Source organism: Pseudochaenichthys georgianus, chromosome 4 (genome assembly GCF_902827115.2).
Source record: "Pseudochaenichthys georgianus chromosome 4, fPseGeo1.2, whole genome shotgun sequence".
In the NCBI taxonomy this organism is placed as follows: Eukaryota; Metazoa; Chordata; class Actinopteri; order Perciformes; family Channichthyidae; genus Pseudochaenichthys; species Pseudochaenichthys georgianus.
This window is the reverse complement of record NC_047506.1, coordinates 5,647,067-5,667,498: the sequence shown is the minus strand read 5'-3', so window position 1 is coordinate 5,667,498 and position 20,432 is coordinate 5,647,067. Positions and strand designations below refer to the sequence as shown.

The 20,432-nt window shown below is 40.6% G+C and overlaps 1 protein-coding gene across 2 annotated transcripts in view; it reads right to left on the bottom strand.

The window, feature by feature from the left end:
* Positions 1-19,111, bottom strand: part of slc44a5b (solute carrier family 44 member 5b) — a 41,912-nt gene extending 22,801 nt beyond the window's left edge. For both annotated transcript variants that reach the window (XM_034081455.2, XM_034081453.1), the window contains exons 1-2: positions 18,913-19,111; positions 3,975-4,023 (exon numbers count right to left, since the gene is read on the bottom strand). In XM_034081455.2, the coding sequence (XP_033937346.1) occupies positions 3,975-4,023; positions 18,913-18,949 (86 nt within the window). In that variant the 5' untranslated portion in view covers positions 18,950-19,111. The remainder of the gene's footprint in view (positions 1-3,974; positions 4,024-18,912) is intronic.
* Positions 19,112-20,432: the final 1,321 nt, after the last annotated feature.

Sequence of the window (20,432 nt, the reverse complement as noted above, 5' to 3'; positions counted from 1 at the left end):
ACCAAGGTGTCACCTGTATGCTGTGCTTCCAGAGAATCTGTAGAGGAGGTCTACTGACTTTCTAATGAGACTTGGAATCGCCCCTCAGAGTTGACTGTCACACAGGCACAGAGAAAGCCATTTGAAGATTGCCTCCCCATCCACAGTGTCCTCAGCCTGCTGCTTTAAAGAAGCTTCTCAGTCTCTCTCTTTGCTTTTTCACTCTGTCCATCGCACGGCGAGGTTTCTTTCCCCTTCTTCCCGACCTGTGAGAAGCTGTCATTTCCGGGGCCTTCTTAGCCCTCTTTCAATGCTATTCAGGCTTTTGGGTTCTGAGCCCAGCCTTGAATAAAGCCAAGTTCAATCCAGTGTGCCCAGTAGTACCATGCAACGGATATTCGAAGCCTCCCCCTTACACCATACGCAACACAAATTGACTCGAGACCCTCATCTCCTCCAGCTTTCAACCCTTCGCCTCTTTCATCCACAGGAGTGGAGCCAATGTTAAAAGGAGGCCTGAGCTCAGAGATGTGACAGTGTGTCCTCTGTGTAGTTCTTTGAAGAGTGGATTGTCCTTGTTTTGTATGCAGCATGGTTACATGGTTCTACACCGGCTGCTCTCAGACAGTGAAGAGAGGACGTACACAGAGGAGATCAGCTGAAGATCAACCCATACAAATAAGAGCTTAAATTAAGAGTGACTTATATAAAGATGCAAACAAGAAAGAATCATGCCTTTTGTAACTGGATTCTCAGTGGTACCTCTGAAGATTTAGGGCCGGCTATGCATGATCCAATTAAAAGTGACTTTTTATGGTGCTGTATTAATAACTGCAATCTATGTTAACAGGCTGCTCTAGTAGATAGGTTTGCTGAATTAAGCAATAAAGAGGATTGGGAATGTTTTCTGTCCTTAAAAGTCAAATTGTTCTATTAATTTCTCACTTCAGAATAAGATAACTCTTTTATCACATTCCTTATCTAAATGACTTTATGAATGTAGATACCTGCACATTCAAAATATCTCTACTCAGATCATTTGCTCCGTATTCTCAGGCAAAGATTGCACCATCAGACTTGGACACTGGATGACAAAAGACTAACAAAAGACCAGTTGGTTGCAAAATGAAATAAGGCTTGGGGACTTGGTCTACTTGTACTTGGAAAGCACAACAATTATTTTTGGAAGATAACAGAGAAAACAAAGGCAGTGGGTACAGCTCTGCCTGGTGACAGGAGCCACAGTGTTACTCTGACAGGGAATATGAGACCTGCCACACTTCCAGCAAAGCTGTTGATGATATTGTGCATATTATTAACAAAGGGTGACAAGGGAGTACCATTTCATTCCATCCAATAAAGATCTAGAGGAAGATCTGTCAGGGTTGCCATGGAAATGGTTGCATGTATTGTCTTTGAATCCACGTCTATCCTAAGTTAGCTTTCACTCACAGATGATTAAAAGGGGAATCTGAGGCGCCGTGGTTCTAAAGCCGACCTTGCCTCTCCTCGATGGTAATGTGTCTCTGTAGATCCATCTCGTTTCCCAACTCCCTCGCATTGACAGCATTATTAAGACAAACTGCACACACAGCGAATACAAAGTCACCTTCGAGGCATGCAAAGGTGAGTTTTGAAGTCGAGCTGACAAAGTAAGGGGAGTGAAAACAATTCTACTTTGTTCTCTTATCTCTGGAAAGCAGGCCACATCGAAAACTGCACATCTATGTAGACCCCAACTCGGCCTCTTCAGATGTTAAGAGGAGAAGGAAGAATAATCGGTGCTTGAAGCTATGTCGGTGCAATATGAAACTTTTGTGTCACTGTTATATTTGAGCCAAGGTGACAGATGGCAGCAGTGCCACAGCATAGCATGGGTGCCATTGTGGTGTGAATCTGCCAGACTGTCCCTGCTTTGTAACAGACATTAACAGGAAGCGATATGGACGGTCAGCTTTCCACAATAAAAGGATATTTCTCATGGTCATGAAAGCCCAGAGGGGTATTGGTTCGAGTGAGCCAAGCACGAGGCTCCTTTGGGTGATTTGCTATGAAGGCAGCGAACAACTTATTTATAGTTAAAATGTTTTTGATTGCACATAAAAAAGGCATGACTGCTTTACAATGTGGGTGTGCAGTTGTTTCTAATCTGCATTGGTTTTTTACACAGATTATATCAGAGTTTTATATTGTTTACAGCTGGAGCCAGGTTTAACTAACATTATAGCGTGTCCATTTCTGTATGTCATAAAGAGGACTACTCAAAACCCATAGGCACAGTTAGTTCATTTAGGCTCCGAGCTTGCGTGAAAACAAGACGACCAAGGAGTCAGTTCTCTCCCAGTTCTCATTAAGGAAAGCCTCTGAGCCACAGAAACATCAAAGCATCCTTGGTGCCTTCACCCAGCTGTAGCAGGGAAATGGGCTGGAGAGGGTGTGATAAAGAGGCCCAGGAGGACTGAAACATGCCTTCACAGCAGCCTGCCAGACTGAATTAAACATAAAAGAGGTAAGAGCCTAACATCACCTCAGAAAATGACTAAATAATAAAATAAAAATCTTTGGTGAGAGCCTTGAAGATTTGTTTTGCTTTAGTGCAAAATGTAACTCTTCTTCGTGCCAAGAAATCAAGTGGTCGTAAAATGACTTACAGTAATTTTGAATATCTTATATGTATTTATTTTTTAAGAGGAAAATCCTCAACTTTAGGTTTTTTAATGAGCATCACATCTGTTAAAGGTAGGGTAGGTCATTTTGGAGAAACCAGCTCGAGTGCGCTAGAATTTGAAAATACACCGCCGGAAAAAATCTGCAACTTCCTTACAGAGCCCCTCCTCCAACACACACGAACGAGCACATGACCAATGAGGGCACGAGATTAGTTTGTGCACAGATGGAAGGCTGACAGGCAGGTAGGCCATCCAGTTATTTTAGCCGGGCCGGCTCAGATGATTGGTCGTGCTTTTTACAGTGCTACGGCTTCCACAGATGATGTTTTTTTATGGATTTTTTGTCAAAGCACTTCAGATATTCATTGCTATCGGGATGTTAAGAGCATTCCATGGAATATAACAAAAAGTGTATCTCGAGACGGTTTCTCAAACTTACCTACCCCACCTTTAAGAATGTACATTAGGTTTTTTTTTTTTTTTTGGCATGTGACCATACTTTTTTATGACTTTTTTAGTTAAGATATCAGTTTGTCCCTTGAATTATTCATCCTGCCACATTTATAGGCTATGTGACCCCACTTGTAAGACCCCACATTTGAGGTGACACATTCATGTGACCTTCATAGAACATTCTTCTGTATTTGATTTTCAATATATTATCTCGAAATAAGGGCAAAGCGCAAACAATAAATAGCTGCCCTCATGAGGCAGGAGTAGTCAGTAGTCATCTGGAGAAGTGCTACTGTGCTAAAGCCCGGAGACATCTCCCTCCAATAGCTCCGGTGATGTGTGGGCTATATCTGTTTGGGTGTATCTGGCTGGTTAATAGTGTGTGTCATTGGGCTAACTCAGCCACCAGTTAGACTTATGGCCATTGATCTGTGTGCTGAAGTGGAGAGAGCTGCCAGCACTCTGCCTCGATCTTTATTAACGTGGCATGACAAATGATCAATCCATCAGCGCTCCAACTTTGCTGTGTGCCAAAAAGATTATACAATGGGCAAAAATCGATAAACACGTAAGAATCAGATGTTGGAAGATAGTGACTAGTAGGTAAAGGGTCAGTTAAGGAGAATTAAAAAAATATATATTTTAAACTCCTACTGATATTTAAGTATACATTATATTTTAAATCAATTGGAATTTTGATTTTGGTTATGTTGTCAGCCACCTTTCTAATATAATGCAGGTGAAAGGATTTTCATTTCCTGTTATTTAGAGTGCAGTGACTTTATTGTACATTTTGAACATTTCTAAACAAGTACATTATCATAAGGAACAAATATAAAGCAAAAAGGTGGTGATGTTGAGTATGTGTCATACCTGTTGTGAACAGGCCCTCTGAAGGTGGGGTCAAACTTGCGCGGCTCACCTGTAAAACAAATATAGTGAAAATAGTGTCAATAAGAACACAAAATAAAGTTTAATGACTGAACATAGGTGACAGAATGTATGGTTGAACAACAAAAGATAAGTGTGGCTATAAAGTTAACATGCTGCGCTATTTAACCGTCCAAGATGAACTTAATAGGCAATTTCACAGTGGAGGTCTCCTAACAGGACTGAGATTAAGAGGGATGATCGCATGAAAATAAAGCAGTAAAAAACATAACAATGTAGCTAACACAGAAATATGATAAATCTTTTGAACAACTCTTAATCTAAACAGCTTATCTGGGTCACAGTGGGGATTCCACATTTGACCAAGCACAGTGAATACTAAACCACGGTTGTAAGCACCAGCAGTTACCCGGGGGGTTAACTCAGACTGTGTGCGCTTGAAGGTGTGAGGAAGCAAGTGCATTTGCATTCATCCCTGACTGCTTCTTTGGTGCCTAAGTAGTCTCTGTACGAAGTATGACGCCTTCCTGAGGACCTATAATCACCACACATGGAGCGTAATATCTCCCAGCAGCTGGGGCAGACTGAGTGGGCCTGTCTCCCATCTGCCCAATCCCCAAATGTATCCCTTCAAAGACGTGTAAGCCAAACTCGTTTCTAAAAGTGTGAGGAATGAGTCCGTTGTAATACGTACATGCAAATCATGTTCTGAATGTGCTATAAAATTCATTAAGGCCTGAATTTAACAAGTACAACATTGACTGTGACTGATATAGACCAAGCTTATGCCTCCGTCCCATAGAGCTCAATCATCCCAAAACTATTAAAAACGCATTAATACGCCATACTGTTGCTGGGGTGATATAATCTTCCATTACAACGAATATGGCCAGTGTAGCTTCTGCTGGAACAACTCAACCACTGCATTTTTTATCTCTGGAGAGTAACTGTGAGAGTATGAGTGTTGTGAAGACGTCAGTAAGCGTGCTGCAGCTGAAAAAAAAAAATGGAAGATCACGGACACTGACCGTAATCCGGTTTGTTTCAAGGACCAAAAAGTTGTCGGTCTAGAAAGCAAGCACCGCACACGTCACGCTTACGTCGGGGGTGGGGGCAGGGGCGAGATCAACCTCTAACAACAACAAAAAGCCTAACACTGTGTAATGTTGTTTTTATAGGCAATCATTTAAGCTTTGATAGTTCCAGGTTTAATATGTGCAATAAGTTCATTTCAATACATTATGCAATAAACATTTAACCAGTCGGGCCCTCGACTAGTACCGATTTTTTTATTTTGACCCACTGTGTAACTGTGTAAGAACTTTTGAATGTAGCATGTAACGACTGTAAAGTTGGTAGTAAAGTCGTCCCATTTCGTTTCGACAGAGCAAAACCAAAACGAGTAGCGTTTCAATACAATCGGCCATTGTTGTTGTTGTCGATGTGAGGGGTTTCCGCGCGGTTTGGCCTTATGAAGCAGGCACGCAAACGGTTACGTCATGACGCAAACGATGACGCAGCACCAGCCGAACCAGAAAAGCTCTAGCACGGAGCTAGAATGGGAAAAGCCTTGGTGTGAAAGGGGCAACATTGTCAGACATTTATCCAATTGATCTAATACCATTTATATAATACAGAATTTAAATTACTTTGCCGGTCTAATGCATTATTATTTGATTTTTACTTAATTATTGATAGTAACATTTGACATGGATCCAAATACCGACCTAATCCCCTGTCTCTCAGACGTAAAACCAGCACTGACAACACATAAAACATTTCTATTGCGATCACGAGACATTTTGGACGTCTGTACATATGCTAGCTTAGTGATCATAAGTATTTAATGCTTATAGTTTATATGCAAAAAAACACACAAACCCCCTCTGCCTCTAATGCGGCTTTCACACCAGCGCTTTTCAGTTTCTAGCTCCGAGCGGGAGCTTTTCTGGTTCAGCTCCAGTTTCCCTTTTCAGCTCCCGCTCTGTGCACACCGCCCACTGGCGCCCCAGAGCTGCCCCTGCTGCGTCATGGCGTCACCGTTTACATCGCTGATTTGCTCCCCAACAGCAGCTCACAACAACAACAACTGCGTCGGGTCGATGATCGTGTTTCTTTTAATCAAACGAAGCCAGAATAAATTGAATAACGACTTCTCCAACCTTATACTTTGCTCCAGAGTGCCGTGGTTCATTGTTTATTAATGTGTTTCTGCAGCATTTACCGACCGCTGCAGTGCTGGCTGCTCTTCCACGGGAGTTTATTCTCCCGTTAGCTCCCGGTTAGCTCACACTGCAGCGGCCGCTCTAAAGTATTCACTGTCCGACTCACACAAGCAGCTGATGCATATCCCCAGTTCCCCTTAGCCTAAGTGAATGTGTGTCAGTCTGAATTGACACTGTTTGGTATCACAACGCTGTTATGAAAGTTTCTCTGGTATAAAACGGGTGATGTTGGCATAGCAACCGAAGCTAAACTGACTACTTGCATCCGATAGCTGCAATAATACAAAACCAAACGTCTGCCTCTCTCCACAATGATCGATAACAGCGAACGGATGGTCAAAGTAAGGCACAAATAAACAGAATCACACGAAGCCTGGTTAGTGTTGCCTGACTTTATAAAGTGTGTTTATAGGCACTACTGCTTGTAGGCAGGCATAACAGTCGACCCATGTTCAGGGGAGGTGGGTTTAGTTTCCTGCACGCCTCGACGTAAGAGAGACGTAAGCGACGTTGCCTCTTAGCTCCGAAGCTCTTGCCTCTGGACCGCCAATTTTTTGGAGCTGGAAATGAAGCGGATTCCGGAGCTAAGAGCCGGCGCCGCTGCGGTGTGAACAGGAAAACCCGGCGCTTTTCAGGCTCTAGCTCCGAGCCGGAGCTGAAAAGGCGCTGGTGTGAAAGGGGCATAACAACTGATTCAGCACAGTAAAGCCTGGCAGCAGCTCCTCTTAACCTGCCAGCTACATATCCTATAGTGACCGAGGAAGCAGCCATAATTCTCTGGCCATGATGAAATCCCTTTATAATAGTAGCAGTAGCATACAAGGTTTCTTCCTGCATGAAGATAAGGCATAAATAAGCCAGGAAGCTGTGCACATGAGCATGTCTGAAGGTGTATATTATTGCCTGCTTTTCCACATTAGGATTTATCTACCCACCTCCCTACAACAGAGGTAATCTGAAGGATGGAGATCCAAAATGGCTGGGTCAACAGTAAAATAATGTCAGGGAAAGTGACTGAGCAACCGTTTTTGCTCACCAATAACCCCAAAGCTGCTGAGTCAGCATTAAAAGAAAATGCACTGGTCTGGAAATGCACTTGAATCAATGTGAGTTGGCATTGTTACAAATATGTTTTTTTTGTCATCCAGACAGAATGAATATTATATTAGAGATGGGCAACAATAATGGCAGGGTTATCTCATGACCAAATGGAGCTATGTGCAGCTATTAGATCATGAGAAAAAGACTTGCATTCTAGGTTTGATTATGACCACTCAGCTATTTGTCATTGAGGCAGTGTGAGCTAAGATACGGTAGACCACTTGATACGAGATGCTCCATGTGTCTTTGCTGTTAAAAACCCTTTTAACCGCCATCTGTTTGGCTGTCACTGAAAGCCACTCGCTTGAGTTGTGTTTCAGGACAAACAAATGGGGGAGATTTTCTGGGTTAAGTGTGTGAAATCCTCAGCCAAGGACACACTGTCACCAGACCAGGTGCTCACTGCAGCATTTTCAGAGCAATAGCGCTGAATATAAGAGGATGCTCCGCTGTATTTCAAGTGATCTACAATGCTGAGAGCTCAAATCTAAAAACAGCTCCACACCACTCAGATTTTAATTTGGACCCTTCAAATGTAGCGACTGTGCGTGATGTACTGACAGAGGGAACTATTCCTCTGTGTTGTGCCTGAAGTTGTCTCCAATTGCTTTTACATCACAGTGGTTGTTGTAACACCCACATGCCATGGCCAGCAGGCTGCATCACATGAACTTATATCAGAGCCAATTAGAGGTACAGCTGCTGAGGTGAACAAGAGACGTAAATAGCTACTATAGGCCAAATGTAAGCTGAATATACATGGTTTTAAAGAATATTTAAATGACCCTTCTAGGTTGTGTGAATATTCAAAACATATGCAGGTCTCAACCGTGCGGGAGGAATAGTGACACAAAGTGGGCAGTCCATATGGTGAGAGCAAGCTGAATCACACAGAGATCAAGGAGAGCAAGTGGTGATAGTGAGGGTCAGGGAGCGCTTTGCCGTCATATCAGTTATTTCTTGTTCAGCCTACTGTATGGAGTTGTTCAGCCTGCCAGTGTGTCCAGAGATAGGACCAGCAGTGGGCATGGTCCCCGGCTGACTGACTTAAAAATAGCGGGAAATATGATGTTGAACCCAGATTTTAAAGCTGTCATTACAGTAGGACAAAGGTAACGAAAAGAAATACAATCCTGCGATCTAATTCTTTCTTATAGCAAAAATGTTATAAAAAAGGTTTAGTGTGTACAGACCGCTTAAGTATTCTGGAGGATATCAAACACCTTTGTTCAAACACAACAACATTCAGGTGACATAGCACGTGCTAATTCAGCAAAGCTAAATGTAGCTTCTGTTCTTCTCACTCCATCTGCTTAACTACTTCCAAAAGGCTGTCCAATAAAACAAAATTGAATGAGTAAAAAGAGTGGTAAAAACAATCAGTGACGCCTCGATAGCAGTAGAATGAGCATTAGATGAGGGGTGTTTACACTGCACTGCAGTCTGCCAGTGCGGGAGATACGGATGGTAGAGTGGCTTAGCAAGGCTGAAAGAGGGTCTGCAGTCGTTTGGAAAAAGCCTGGCAGGCACGATGCCCTGGGACAGCTTAAGTCACTGTTAGCTACACAAACTGCAAATCTCCTCTATTGACGTAGAGCTAGATTATGCCACCTTGTCCTGCTGTGACTGAAATATTTACACATAACACAACAATCATGGTGGTAATAGAGGCTCAGAGGCAATGAGGCTTGAGGAATTACACATCATGATCAGACAAAGGCATTAGCACTAATCTTTGCTCCCAAATCCCATTTTCATTTGCCGCAAGTCTGCCATAGCAACAAGATCTATTGATCAATTTACAGTGGTGAAGAACTAACACCGTAAACTACATGTAAGTCTGTCACATACAGATACAAAATGTGATACAATTCTTGCAATGAAGGTTTAATAAAAGCTCTCAGACAAGATTGAAAGGCTGTGTGACAATGCCTCAATTTGAAGTCTGTACCTCCCGTCAGACATTATGTGCTGAGAATCAACTTCTAAATGCCTGTGAAGGAAGAGTCAGATGCAACAATCCCGCCTGAAGTGATAAAGCTTTAAAAGGAAAGTCACAGAAGTAGTTCATCGCCTTGTATTTTACAATTTGGGAGAAGACTAAATTGCACATTTATCTCGTGGCTCATTTTATTTTGAGGTTAGACTGCTCAGAGAATATGTGCACATTTACTGAGTTATATATTTATAATTTGTTAACCTGTTAAGCCCCAAGGACCCCCTCGGCGGGTCCTTTTTTGTTTTGTTCACGAAAATATTTAAGAACCTATTAATGTGTTATACCAGATTAACGAAATAATCTCAGCTAACTGACGAATCGATAAACCATTTTTACCAAAACAAAACACAACTCTCATAAGAAGCATCTAAATGACCCGAGCGAAAAATGCTAACATATTACTGCACCGATAATCACTCCTAGCTCCCTTATTACTTATCCTAGGCGCACATCCAACACATCGTTTATGATCGCAAGGAGACACAGAATCTAATGGTGCCCACCTCAACACTGAAAGATACAAACTTGTTATCAACAAAAACGTACATCAAAACAAGTGGCGCTAGGTAGCCCACAACGCTAACATGGCTTACCTTCGTCTTTGTCTGGTCTAAACTGGTCTTTAATGGAATTAAAACGATGCTGTAGTTAATCCATAGGTTAATCCAATGTGTCTGTGTCCCCTTTGAAATGTTCTGATAATCCATAAGCAATAAAACAGCTTTTCCGTTGCTTTATATCAGAGCAGCGATATTTCTCCCCTCTGCTGCAAGCTAGCATGCGCAGAGACGACACCTTCTTTTTTTTTACATGAGTGTGTGCGGGACGATTTCCCTCGGATTCTATTGGTTCTAACGGTCAGAAAGAGATGTCACATGTCAAAATCGAACAAGGGAGGCAAGAGATAAGGAAAATCCACCCAAATGGCCCCAGAAGAGGTTTTTTTGTGCTAAATCTGTCTAAAAAGGTCAAATATCGCTTGTTTTGCATCAATCTTGATACAGGGTACTTCTTATATGTTGTACTTTGGATTCCTAAAGCTTTTAGTCTACTAACCCATCATCCAAGGTTAGTTTTCACTATAAGTACAACATATTTTTTGGACGGACACTATAATTTACAGTTTTTTGTTCAATCTGAATTTTCTTTAAAATAAAAAACATCAATATTGATTCTGACTTTTCTACATCCAATTCACAGGTTTATCATTACTTTGAGAAAAAAGATTATTAATTTAACCCTTTTAGAAGGGAAGATATGGTCATTTGTTCTGGGAATGTCATTTTCGAGCCTGAGACCTGAAAAACAGGCTCGGGGTAAGTATCACCGCAGATACTCTGAGATGTATTAATGTGAGAGCAAAGGCAACCAATGTAAAAATAGCAATCTTCAATTCCAAGAAGACAATACATTTGGGAAAAACTAAACTTGAACAATGACCATTTGTATTTCTCACCCTGTGTTACCTTCTGTTGGTGAAGATTTGTTTTTATTTCTTGCATATCTCCATCGTAAAGAAAGGATACAAAACGGCGAAAACTAATACATTTTGTATACCTTTTTCGATACTTAGTTCACAGAGGTAAGAAACAAGATTGATGTGTAACACAGGCTGAGTTATTTAAAATATCCAAATCATTTTGTGGGTGGAGTATTCCTTAAATGTACATAGAGCAGATAAGTGACAAACAGCTAATTGGTAGAAAATGTTAATCATCCAGTGGAGTGTTGCAGTTACCCCCTCAAGAGTCAAACTTTCTTCACTTTCCTATCCCGTTTCCACAGCCCATCATCCCTCAGCTTGTCTCCCTAAATACATCCAGTACACAGACACACCAACACGGGCACACACAGGCACCAGTGTGCCCAGGCTCCACTGTTCAACACAGGCCTCTTTCATACCGTGGTCAGGCAAACAGCTCGCACACTGCAGGTGCTCTACATGGGCTGGGTCAGAGGGGCCCTTTGGAAAGGACTTTTACTCTTGTTTTTACGCTGATGATTCATAAACATTTCCAACATGTGGAGAGAGTGGAGTGCTCTCAGATTGCACTCCTGTCAAAGCTATGACTGGCTTTTAGACTCAGCTAGGGATAAACAAAAAATAAATAATAGACATGGTACAAATTCTGCATAATGATGTTACTCAGCAGGGTGGGCGCAGCCTGTGAGTCTGAATGCTGTACACAGTATGCTCATTCATATTTGATAGAAGTACGGGCTTCTGACAATCCAAAAAGGAAATCAACGTTAAGTAGCATGGCTTTGAGGGTTTTGGTTTTCCTGTTGTCTGTGTCAGTAGTGTTTCGGCGTCTCCGGCAACTTTAGTGTATTGCACCTTGGCACATTTGAAAAAAAGCTATTTGGGTGTATCACTGTCATAAATATAAAAGGGGTGAGTAATGCAGTAAGAGTAAAAAAGAGTGAAAGAAGGTTATAGGGGTATTTTTTTAGGCTAGAGATTCACAGTAAAATCAGAAAACACATACACACTGTGGGGGTCCCAGGGGGCAGAAATGTACTTGCAAGGTTCGACTTAAGTCAGGCAACACTCTCACATCCCACTAACTCTAACAACACGAATACAAAAGTCTCCCACACTCACCAAGAAAAACAACAGCTGAGATATGGAGTCCCTCACTGAAACAATCAAAGCTTTCTAAAAAAAACAGGTGGCTCTCCTATTTAATATAAAAAATGTGGAGGGATAATACACGCAAACACTCCCCATGTTGCACTGCCACTCTTTTTTCTCTATACTTCTTCTATTGCATTTCTGCCTTGTTTTTATTCCCCAGGCGGGACAACAGTAAAAACCTTTTAAAGGCGTGTTTCCTTATAGAGACAAGACAACAACATCCCGATCTCTGGTTTTGTTTTACTTAGCAGAGCCCCATGGGACCCTCAAAACTATTAGCAGATGCTCGAGGACTGAGCACTTGGCCTATCTGCTTTGGGTGCCCACTGGGTTACCTCCTATCAGTGCATGAACAGTGTTTACTGTGCATATGTTGAGGGGGAAGCAGAGACACAATGGTAAGTGACACTCTCTTGAATGCAGAGAATGGTGAGGTCCGGATTGGGATTCGACCCCCAAGAGGAGAGTTAGCATCTCAGTGTGTCAGACACTGACAGCTAGCCTGCTGTTCCGAGCGGAGAAGTGTCAGCATTGTGGCCGGGGCTTTGTGACCTTGGTTACTTCAGAGGGAGCCTCCAGGCATGCCAGTGCAGCCCTGTGATGCTAATGCTACTGTAGATCACTGACAGGCTCAACTGGCTTTGGCTTGGATTATTAAACCTTATTTCTTAATTCAGGCCAAATTTCATCCAAATGTGCAGCCACACCTAAATTAAAAAACAAACTTACATACTCTATGTACGCATCTAGACTAGGGTTGCAAAGGGGCAGAAAGTTTCCGGTACATTTCCGGAAAGTTTCCATGGGAAGTTAAGCTGGGGAATTTTGGAAATATTCGATGCAAAATTAAACAAAAAAACATGACATTTCAACAGATTTTTATTAAAATTTTAAGTAGAAAATAACAAGTTTTAATTATTTTATTGAGACTTTGTGGGTATTTTTGGATGGGGGGTGCATTTTTGTTCATTTTTTAATGAGTGGGGTTGGGGGGGATGAGTAATATTTAACTCAACATTCCTGTTTCCGTTCTTCAATGAAACAAATGTTAAATGAAAAGATGTGGCTTCATTTGTCTTGTGCTTTGGGGTCAAAAGTGTGATCCAGTCTTCTCAAAATCATCTGTGCATGTGATGGAGGAATGCACAGTGCCTGTAGGGGGTGTGGTCTCAATAGCCATGCAGTAAACAGTGTGCTATGGCATGGATATTCAAGTGTACTTGAACGGCATCTGTTTGTTTTAGTCAAGATTATACTAAAATATACTTTCCCCAACTATATTTAAGTTCCCTATGAAGAGCCAACCTTCAATTTTGAAAATTCCCAGTTTATTCCCGTTAATTTCCATGGAAAGTTTCCATCTTTGAACATTCCCGGAATTTTGCAACCCTAAACGCCATTAGGAATGCACACACAACATATTTGAGTCACATATACTATTCAATACTTTTTTTGAAACCTCCACAATGAATTCCTCTCCTCCTTTTCTTAGTGATCTATTAGTAATGGAATCATAAAATAACCAAACAGAATATTGCAGTTTACTCCTTTAGTATGACAAAAGTAAGTACAAATTAATCTCTTCTGACATTTGTTTACTTTGCGCAATCTCACCCTGTTGCCAGAGTTATTTGCATATTTTGCATCTACTGGCACTAGATGACTAGTTCCGATAATGATAGTGATTTCTGGCTGTGTATGAAACACAAAAATCCTCTTAGCGCTTTGAACATCAGAGTTTTATGTTAGGCAGGATGCAACTGGGACCAGGAAGAATTAAACTTCACAACTGCACACTTCAGACAAATTAAATGTAAGTCTAAATAAACCCACAAGGTGCCATGTAAAGCCCTCACCTGTGCTTAGTAGAGCATGTTGAAAACATCTGAACACCATGTCTCTTTTGTTCTTAGGATAATGATTCATAAACTCGCTGCTGCGTCATTTAGCAAATTAAACCTATAAAAGGTCCTTTTTAAGTACTGTGCACTCAAGAATCAATACCTACGTGTTTAGAATGAACAGTATCTCTTAATCCTTTTCGAATTTATCTTTAGCTCGTTTTTCAGAAATCATTGTCAAAGTCACTCTTCTAGTCATAAACAGACACCAACTAGATGTGAAGTGCCAATTGGAAACACAAAATCTCCTTGCTGTCACCTAGAAAGCCTCTTCACAGCCTCCCGTTTTCACAGACTGGAACAGATAATCATCCAGGGATGTGCAAGAATGAATCGGGAATGAATTACTGACTCATCCTATCATTAGTGTGAATATTACACTTCAAACTTCCATGCACTGACTTTATTTGGAGGAAGGTCACAAGAATTTAGTAGTAAAAGAACACAACGTTGTTATACAATAACGAGCAGATATGACATAAAGGCTAATAAAATGTGGACTGAGGATAGGTCTTTGTGATGAGTTTTTGCAGAGGGCAGGGACACTACAACAACAGTCAATAATTGCACGTTATCCTGGGTGCAATGTGGGCCATTTGAGCCACAACCTCCTAACTGCAATTTCACAGGAAGACACCGTGAATGTTTGATTTTCTAAATGAAGGCTTTCAGCTTTCTGTCATGGCTGTGCATTGACTCAGTATGAAATGCAGCGTTTAGTGAAGCTGCCCATGCATACTTGCCAACCCTCCCAATTTTCGCGTGAGACTCCCGATTTCATTGCCCTCTCCCGGTTTTCTCCCGGGGTCATATTTGTCCCGCATTTCTCCCGATTTCTGACAAAATCAGATTTACTCAGGACTGTTTCCACTCGGACTTTAATACAGCTACACCATTGTTTGGTTTCCATGGTAGTGCGTCTCTTTAGTAGCGTGCGCAACTGAAAGTCTGAGAGGGTGAGAAAACAGAACAAGAATTGACAACTCTGCTCACTCCTGTCCTTCACATGTGCTGCATAAAGGATGGTGCTACAGGCCGCAAGGCAGTGCCCTAACAACTACAATAAGCATGTTAATGTTAATCCAGCTCCGGCGATCCACGAGCACCCCTCCCCCCGCGGTGGTTTTGAAATGCTCCTGATTTCTGAGGTCTCAAGGTTGGCAAGTATGTGCCCATGCGAGAAATGTGTTAATTAACAGTGTGCCCGACTCAACACTTTCTGTGCCGAATGGAACTCATATCTAAATTGTTACTTACAAACCTGTCACAGAATGATTATGAAGGTATTTTTCTACTTCTATGACTGACTGAGACTTTCAGCAGTACAGCATAGGCCCACTTGCTACAGAGTTAGGAACGTTATATTATATACTATAAGAATACACTTCAATCCAGGATGTACAGCAGAAAACTGCTGAATTTAAATGATGGGATCAGGTAGTTCAACCAGCCACTAAAAACATGACTCACCTACAGAAAGCTCAAATGGTTTTTGCTTCTTTTGTGAAAGAGTGTGCAATCCATTAAATTGCATGTTCATTAAAAGAAACGTCTATATTTTAGGGCTAGGTTATAACTCAATGTTAATATGGAATTGCATCATGCCGGTCTGTTATCGGGCCATATCTACCTCAGCTTTGAGTTATTTCAAACATTCCCCCCCCAAAAAAGAAATATATATAGGAGGGTTTCCTGTTCCTATTGTTTTCAGAATAGCGAGAGCTCAAGCACTTCTTCCACACAACAAGCCTTGTGGCTATTGTTCAAAAATAAATTGTTGTCCCTCTGTTTTCTATTTCTTCTTGTGTGACATCCGTGGGTCACTGCAATGTGGAAAGTCTAGCTAGAAACCCTTCGTCTTTGATTCTGTGGAACTGACATCTGTATCGACTGAAACAGTTAACCTGGTTTGAAAAGATCTTTCCAACAAGCTGACCTGAAATATACTGAACAGAGATTCAAACTACCAACACATTCAGTAATGGTGGGTATTTAAACATTAACAGCTAATATGATTTCCGTTATTATGCACTCAACATTTAAAAATATGCAGTGAGCGAATTATTAGTTGTCATGTCATTTTGTAACGATATTTGGCAGAGTATATAAAAGGTAAAATGTGTCTTGTTGTTCTTTGTTCAGTTGCGAGACGAAAATACTCTGAAATGCTTTTATGCCAAGCTAGTTGATGAAAGGAAAGCACCAGGGAGCTAACAGCATAAAGCAGCTGACCTAAACACAGAGAGGCACCATAACTCCCTCCCATGATCCACAAGCTAGGTCGTTGGATGTTCCTTAATTAAAGTGTTTAATATACTCTATGTCATTCTCTAGAGAGAAGCACTCGTGTTGAACGGATAGAAGATAATGCAGGTATATGTTAGCCACTGTACGATGCAAACTATCTAAGTAATGCAATAAAGTATATATAATATATAATAATAATGACACAAAGGACAAATTAAGAGGCTGGTTACTTTCACTCAACACAATATCTCTAGGTGATAGTGTTTGAAGCTTTACATTTACAGTCTATAGATTGAAGGGCCCGATGGTGTGCTGCACGTCAACCAAGAGCAGTGAGAATTGTTACGGTTGACAGGTTGCAGTTGTGATTGGCAGAGGGCTGAAGTCATGGGGTCCGAGGGACACAAGAGGTCAGCATGTGAGAGAAACATTAGATTTTCCCCATCGACAGCCGTCAGGAGCAAACTTGAAAATGCCTGTGTCAATGTAAAACTGTAGAGCTACTGTATCTAAAGATCAAGCTTCCATGACAGTCATTTCGGTTGTAATTATTACATAAAACATCAACAGAGAGATGATGTCAATGAATGATGTCATGCTTATATGGGTCAGTGCTATAGGTTGCACGGATCAGCTGATCATGTCTTCTGTCTACTTTTAGTGAATATAAGATATTGGATCAGTGTTTCGATATGATATAAGTCATTCCTTTATTGCCACGCAAAGTAATGCTTTCTTGGAAGGAGATATGAATTGCCCGGTCAACGTGCTGGATTGCTTAGTCTCGGTTTCTATAGCTCGTTCGCTTCCTATGATATTCTTAGCTTGAAAGCAGCTGTACACTGACAACAAGAAGCTCTAAATGTGTTTCTTTAAATGATTAAATGGAAGATTACTAAATATAGAGGGCAGTATTTTGTACACAGGAAGTATTAATACTGGCATTAAACCTTAAAAAGCCACTATGGCGAAAATCACCAGAGTGCTCTTTGTTTCAGAGGAGAGTCACTGTGTGGCATCTGGGAGTGATAAAGGATTATAATGCTTTAGAAAACAACAAGATTACTTCAGCAGGCTAATGGATAGAAAATGTGACCGCGTATTAAATACTTTATACGCCTGGAGCAGCGAAGATGCCACTTGGAGAGGATTAATCTTTTGCTAGCAAAACAAATCACAGAGGACATTGTTTTTAACTTTCACTACTAACTGCTCTTACTGGACTGCAGTTGTTACAATCTTTTGATTATTTGGGCGAGAAGAGGAGGAGGAGAGTGGAGATAAGAGTTGTTAACAGACTAACGCTTTTTTACACAGGAAAATAAAAAGCAACAAATTAAATTAAGCACAGGTTTACAAGTTTAGGCTTGGTGTGTATGGTAGGTAAACATGAATGAAAACACTCATAAGGGATATGCTACTCTAGTAAACAACTGTCAGTTAAAATACAGTAACGCGGATTTGATGTCAACCATTGAAACCCAACTGACAGAATTTGAGTAAAAACGTTTCTGTGCCTGTCAACAAAAAGTAGCCGTAGTAGTAGACTCATCTCTATGTATCCATCAACAACAATTTGAATATCAAAAACATTGTCAATTTATGTTAAAATGTTTGGGTAACGATTTAAGTCTTTAAGAAAAGGAGGCTACTTTTTCAAACATTAAATAACCGTTAAAAACGTTATTGATGTTCATAGATTCATCAAGTCAATTAATCTTTGAAATATTAAAAGACCAACATTAGCTAGCAGATTTTCTTTGTCTTATTCTAACTATATGAATCCAGAAATAACCGGTAAACGATAACGAAGACAATGTTGCCGTTATATTCTGTTGTCATGCCATACAGCAACATGACAGAGAGAAAAAATGTCTGCGTTTACAACAAAGACGAGTTGACAGTGAGCGGAGAAGAAAAGTGACAGTGAGGACTAAAGTAACAAAACAAAAGCAAATAAATACAATATCACTGGAGCTAATAAAGTATGGCTAAAGACGCAAATTATTACTGAGGCATATCCAAGAAAAATTCTAAAAGACGTTAGGCTACTTTTTCCAAAGTAAAATAACCGTTAAAAACGTTACTGAAGTGATTGTGAATAGTCAAGTCAAGTAATCATTTAAATATTTTAGGACCAACATTAGCAAGCAGATTGTCTTGTGTTTTATTCTAGGAAAATTAGGGATTTTGACTGGTGTAACATGAAAACAAAGGAATCTGATGGCATCTTCTTTAGGGAAATAGTGATGGACATTGACATCAGACGATAAATGTATGAATACAGAAATAATTAGTAAACGATAACGAAGATAATGTTACCGTTATATTCTGTTGTCATGCCATACAGTAACATGACGGAGGAATAAAAAGATCTGCGTTTACAACAAAGACGAGTTGACAGTGAGTGGAGAAGGAAAGTGACAGTGAGGACTTAGGTAACAACACAAAAGCAAACACAAATATGTTATCACTCGAGTTAATAAGTTATGGCAAAAGACACCAATAATTATTGAGGCAGATTCAAGAAAAATTCAAAAAACGTTAGGGTAACGTTCCATTTTCAAACGTTAGCCGTTCAAACCGTTTAAAACATGATTCTAACGTTAACGTTACTGCGTATTTGATGTCAACCGTTAAATAGCCCCCAAATAGTTAGCAACTGACAATTTTAGCTAAATTAGCTAGCGTCCCCTTAAATCTCAGTAAGGGGTTAAACATAAGCCAGGTTAAAAAACACCGTTGTCATAACGTTACACAGTGCAGATGGAAAATATCTTGGCATTCCCAACAAAGAAAACCCACTCACCATAGTAAGATGAGCGGGTGTCCGTCTTTCTAGCCATGGCACTTGGTAGCACAAATGCAGCGTCGTCTTGGTTTTGGAGACCGCATATGAGAGTCGAGTTAAACTGGAGTTTATTTTAGTGCCTTTCAACGGTCCCGTCGAGAAATAAACACAGGAACCTGGAGAGGTCTGGGGCGCGAGGATGCTTCGGCCACGCAGCTGAGCGTCAGTCGTGTTTACAGCGCGACGTCATTAATTATTCTTAAAGGGGACGTGCAGTGCTGCTGCTGCTGCTGCTGCATGTCCTGTTTCCCTTTGTTAGGATGTAATTTAAACATCAACGTTTTTGTGCAGTGTGTCTTTTAACATGAAAATGTGTAGGATGTATATAAAGGATTGCAAAAGATCAGAGGGGTTAGTGAGCCTGTGTCTGCCAGAAGAGTGGTGATAGCCCGGTTGCTTTTCGATTTATTAATAATACAGACAACATTGCAGGTAGGCTGGTATTTTTAGGAGGCAGTGACATCTCTGTCCACACATATACAGTCTATGGTCCACACCGAGGCGTCCAGTGGATACACACTGACCCCAGCTGGGCATTCTTGGATATTGCAAATATATTCTCTATTTTGGCTTCCCTTTTTAATTTCAACAGTGGTATTATTTAAAAAATAAATAAAAAAATGTATATGAATCTCCTTCGAATTCGTCCCACTTGTTCTGGTTGTCAATATAAAGTCACATAATGACAAATGTATACAATTAATAATTATAATAATTCAGGTATAAATTCCCATCTAAATAGATGCAACACAATTAAGAAGAGGGCAAGAGAGATGTCAATATCTTACAAAGCACATTATTTACATGCCCATCTGTTAATGATCCATGTGCATGTTGTGTACTGCCTTCCTTTAAGTGCAGGCAAATATAATCTTAATCAATTACTATTCAATGTGAAGCAGTAAGAAGTGTGTGTGTGATTCAGGTTGCTCTCACTTACTAATACAGTTTATATTATCGTGTAATTCAAACTGCACATCCTAGAGAATGTTTTCTTTTCTGCAAAGTAAAGATACATAAAGCCCAGCAGCAACTTCAATCCCTTTTTAAACTGAGATAAAGTATTAGTCCCAGAACACAACACCCAATAAGAGAGGTATTTGCTTTACATACCTTTATGTATTCACAGACACACATTGATTACAGGGTTTGAGAGTCCACTATTTTGACTATGACCAGGAAGTGGCAGCAGAGACTTAATATTCTGCACAGTAACCGGGGATACTGTGAGCTGAGCTGTGGGGTGAGATTTCCATACAGTATAAAAAAAAAACAGAAGCATGTTTTATCTGTGACAGTTTTCCGACAAAGGGATTTAACCTGAATGCTGCCTAAATAATAATTACACATCGCCAAACATTATCCTTCTATAACGACAGAATATCTAAAACATTAACACTTCAAGCATTTTAATGTACGATTAGATTAGAAATAGGACAGGTCATTTGTATTGCACTCTGACATCCAAAAAGTGATGT